The 5,055-nt window shown below is 34.8% G+C and overlaps 1 protein-coding gene across 1 annotated transcript in view; it reads left to right on the forward strand.

Annotated features, from left to right (window-relative positions):
* col7a1 (collagen, type VII, alpha 1) overlaps positions 1–3,676 on the forward strand; it is a gene marked incomplete in the record, with an annotated part of 65,431 nt that extends 61,755 nt beyond the window's left edge. Inside the window, 5 exon segments of the mRNA XM_014009010.1 lie at positions 1,823–1,897; positions 2,405–2,533; positions 2,755–2,931; positions 3,190–3,372; positions 3,446–3,676. Of these exon segments, the coding sequence (XP_013864464.1) occupies positions 1,823–1,897; positions 2,405–2,533; positions 2,755–2,931; positions 3,190–3,372; positions 3,446–3,474 (593 nt within the window).
* Positions 3,677–5,055: the final 1,379 nt, after the last annotated feature.

The following is a 5,055-nucleotide window of genomic DNA, read 5'->3' on the forward strand; positions in this document are numbered from 1 at the left end:
TTTTTACTCTTTGTTCATGTTTGACTGGAATGACACAAAGTCCACAAAGCTGTGGCTTGAGTCTTTAACAGGACTGCAGATATTTTTAGCAAGACTGTTCCATGTTTGTCAGTCTTGTTAAAGTTGGTGAATATTTTTATTTTTTTATTTTTGTTATTTTGCTGGGGCTTTAAGTCAGATTGGTGTAATATTTTTGTGGTGCTTTGGGGTGTGTGTTGCCTCATGTCTAAATGTTACACAGATATGATTGGAAGTTTATGAAGTGTTTAGAATTGTTTTATACTTCTGCTTAATTATGACTGAAACCTCAGATTTTCACAAAGATAAAAACATCAACAGCAGATGAAAAAACATAGAATCAACAAATGTGACAGAGTGTTATTTATTCTTTTGAAATGACGTATGAAAAGGACAATTAAAAAAGATTTAATCTTTGTTTTGTCTGACCAACTTCTGCTAGAATTAGCATTTCCTGCAAAAATGCAGTGTGAACTCATAATGCTGAAAGATTTTTACCAAAAACTGCTGAAGAATCTGAAAATATTAAACGGTAAATCTGTTAAAGCTAAATTTGAACAGGTGACATTTGCTGAAATTAAGAAAACAAAGTAAGTAGTCGCAGAAACAAGTTGAAATTAGTGGACAGATGGTGAACGCAGAGTACAAAAGCTCACACTGGCAGAAAAGTTAGAAAAGGAATCAAAAAAAGTTGCAATTTGTTGTAAGCTATAACTAAATCAACTGAAATTATCAAAAAAAACAGTAAAAAAGTAGTGCAAGAGCATATTTTTTAAGTTAAACTGTAAGAAGCTGAAATCTTTACAAAAAGGTAAATTTAGATTAAAAACTAAAAATAGCTGAAAATGGCAGCAAAAGGCAGAAAATAGCTAAAATTATCAAAACTCTGCTAAAAAACGCAAAAAATCTTAAACTAGCAAATAGAAGCTTAAAAAGTTTGAATTAAAAGAATAGCTGAAAGGAGCAGAAAAATAGCTGAAAATGCAGGAAAAAAGCTAAAGTCAACAAAAAAGATGGTGAAGCTGAAATTAGCACAAAGGAATTGGAAAACAGTAAAACCAAAATAAAAGATAAAAAGTATGGTAAAAAATTATAAACACTAAAGGGTTTTAAGGATGTTGAATACAGCTCCATTYAATGTCAATGAGAAAAAAATGCCATCAATGAGCTCAAACTTTTGGTAAATGAATTGTTGAACTAGCACAAAAATTGTGTAACGAGTTACTTGTTGAAAAACTTATGGAAGAAGAATGGATCATCTCAGTAGCATGAATGCTCAATATCATTCATAACAGTTAAATATTTTGCAGTCACTGCTGATTAGACTCGTACTTGAGGGACGGCTTGGAGGGATTTTCAGATAGAATTGCTAATAATATACAAAACACTTTCTCCGCAGACCTGTGGTTTGTCCACATGATACTTTTATTCCAATAAATACTTCTAATCTGATAACGATCCAGAACTTTTTTTTTCAAAATCTGCTTTATCGATTCACCTTCAAATAAATGAATTATCCAAGACATTTATAGCATCTTATCCTCTCTAGATTTTTTTCTTTACATTTCTCAGATGACTGTGAAAATATGAGAAGGTTTTAGGTCATATTTTTGCAGAAACAAAGCAAATTCTAAACATTTTACAAACTTTTATAAAGCAGATCAATCTGTCCTCCTTTAATATGATTTTGCATTTCTGATTTCTGACCTTACTTCTGTTTAACACTAACCTGGACCCTGTCACTCTCTGAATCTTTGCTTGTTTGGCACCCATGTTTGCTCTCCTTCCTGTCCGGCTCTCTCAGGTTCAGACCCCGACTCTCAGTCTCAGCCTGCAGTCAGGGCTCGGCCTACAACAGACCAACAGCTGGTTCTGAAGGGTGAGTGTTTGTTCTGATGCTCTGCGTGCTCGTCTTTAACAAACAGATTGAACCGGTGTTGCTGCACTTTGGGTGGTTTTCTCAACAAGAAAACGAAGGATTCCGTTTATGATCCACGGACATAAAATGTATTTGTCTTTTTATCTAAAGGCAAATACTGTGGGAGGGTAAAAGGATTCTGTGTTTGGGGGCTTTTTGTGCATTAGTTTACATGGACAGCARGAAATTTTCAGACCGTTTCAAGTTAAATGAAACATTTTAAACTTTTGATGTTAAAACTTAAGCAATGATTCACTTCTATAGTGAAGAAACGTGTGAGTGAGGCTGAGGGAAACTGAAAGAATTTTATGTCAAGAGTTCAAAACATTTAAAGGTTTGAGAACTTGAAAGGGTTGGAGGGCTCTGTTGGCACTAAAGCTTGTTGAAGCCCTTCGATCTGTGTGAGGGTTGGAGAGTTTCAGAGTCAGGTGAAGGATTTTGATCAGTGTGCTGCGACGCTTATTTCAGGCCGTGAGCTGCGGGTGGTGGTGAACACCAACGACCCGGACTACGAACACATCTACTCCATCGAGGCCCTGGAYGACCCAGTGAACGACCTGCTCTACTTCTCCACACAGCCATCCACTGAGTCTGATGGTGCTTTAAGAATCATAAGTTGTTCTTTGGAGCATTTTGATAGAAAAAAAATCAAAATATCGTCTTAAAATACTCTCAACTTAAAAGTGATTGTTGACCTAAAATGAGCTGCACATCATTTCTGARCCATCAATCTTAAACTCCCAATATGTTAACCTGCTTCTATTTTTTACAGCTCAACTGTCGTGTGACTGGTTGCTTGTGTTTTCTGTGTCCATCAGCAGTTGAGGATTTCAAAAAGGAGTCAGAGAAAAAAGACAAAGTGGATGCGGATAAATCTGCGAGCGCTGACGTTCAGACAAAAGCAACAGTTGATGGTGAGAAAACGGACAAAGTGACACCTCTGACTGCAGACAAGTCCAGATCAGTCAGGTCTAAGAGGAGAGTCAAAGGGGAAGGTAAACCTCTGCAAGTTTGCTTTTTCAGTTTTAAGATACATTTATGTTGTTTTCTGGGTTTCTTCTTGTCTGGGTTAGTAACCCAACTGCTTGTTCAAATACTATTAAAATAAAGATGTGCATCGGGTGACATAAAAGCTTGACACAAAGAGATTTTTTATATAAAATTGCATTAAAACAAACAGACATGTTTGATCATTTGACTCGCCTCCTCCTCTTCTATGTGCTTAGCTTTTTCTCTCGTTATGTTTACTTTAGGTTCAACAGACATATGTCTGCAGGCCATGGATGAGGGAGAATGTCAGCGATACACTCTGCGCTGGTACTTTAACAGTCACTCTGGAGCCTGCAGGCCTTTCGTTTACGGTGGCTGCAAAGGAAACGACAATCGCTTCCTCCAGCAGGAGGACTGTGAGAAGGTCTGCCTCAGGGAGGCTGAAGGTGGGGAAGAAACACAAACAAACCTCTTTAAGTCAAATATTCAACAGAAGCGTGCAAATAATCTGTTTTGCAGGTCCTCGTCTCGGAACGACGGCAGGATGATTGTGGGGAACTCCTCCTCYACTAAAGAACTGTTTTTATAGGTCAGAATGTTTTCAAATGTCAGTGGTTTTGTTTATTTTTGTTTATTTATTGTTTTCTCGAACCCATCCAAGTTTTACTCTGCCATGAGACACACCACAACTGCACTTCTGCTGTGTTTTTTTTTCAAAATAACAGAAATATTAAAGACTAAAATACTCTTGTTTGCTGTAGTGAGAAAATCAAATGTTCAGTTGATTTTCTTTTCCTTGTTTTAAAGATTTCAGTTCAATAAATATTTTTATTTTATGCAAAAACTTGGCAAATGGCCAAACTAACCTTATGGTTTAACCTAATGAGAACTAGTCAAATTCATGTTTTAGAAGCTATTGCTGTTTTTAATATGTCTTTATGGAGTTTTACCTACTTTACTAACAAGAGTAATGATTAAATGCCTCCTCATAAATATAATTTATTTCTTTCAAGATTTGAAAAATCAAACTAGTACAGTACAAAACTTTGCACAATGTTTTAAATCTTTAAAAACAAACATAAAAGATGTAAATAACAAATATAATAACAATACAAAAAATCTGAATACATAGAATGTTAATATTCACAGCCAGTTTTTTTACTCTTTATCTGAAGGTTGCATCACGTACCCATGTCACAGCAATGCTGACCTTTCAGGTCTTTTTTTTTTTACTGTTGCAGATATTTCTAAAATCATAAACAAAACCTACAAGCTCTAAATAATTATTATATACACAAACAGAGAATTTATATTTAATTTCATTGACTTTCACATCCATATTTTTAATTTCATAGTTGTATTTCTTAAAACGTAAGATCATTTTATATTCATAAAAAACACTCAAACGCTCTGACTGCAAGTTTTCTGCTGTTGTCCAAAAGTGTCTTTACTTCCACAATAGTATCCAACCGAGTATTTGTATTTCTGTAGGTCATATAGGGTCTAGTAATCATATTGTACTGTAACTTTGTGTGCACATATTAAAGCAGTTTAGAAAACAGATTTGACTTCTCCATCTTATCACTTTAATCTGTTTGAAAGACAACATCCAGGAACCTTAATCTGGGGTTTAAAAGCCCCAGCATCATATTTTTTATCAGACTTCTGTGTAGCACTTTATAATACCTACACCTTATTTAGCCTTACTTAAAAACAAGTGATTAGCTAACCTCAAAAACATCATTACATAAGGATGATTCATAATAATTCCAAAACTAACTGACTATTATAAATAAAGACAAAACCCTGGAGCACCACAAGTTCCTTTTTTACCTGTGTAAAACAGACCAAAATCATATTTAACTCAAACATTCTGTAACTATGTCTAACACATGGTGTGAATGTACATACATACATACATACATACATACATACATACATACATACATACATACATACATACATACATACATACATACATACATACATGCATGCATGCATGCATGCATGCATGCATGCATGCATGCATGCATGCATGCATGCATGCATGCATACATACATACATACATACATACATACATACATACATACATACATACATACATACATACATACATACATACATACAT

The sequence above is a fragment of the Austrofundulus limnaeus genome, unplaced genomic scaffold (assembly GCF_001266775.1).
Source record: "Austrofundulus limnaeus strain Quisiro unplaced genomic scaffold, Austrofundulus_limnaeus-1.0 Scaffold55, whole genome shotgun sequence".
NCBI lineage: Eukaryota > Metazoa > Chordata > Actinopteri > Cyprinodontiformes > Rivulidae > Austrofundulus > Austrofundulus limnaeus.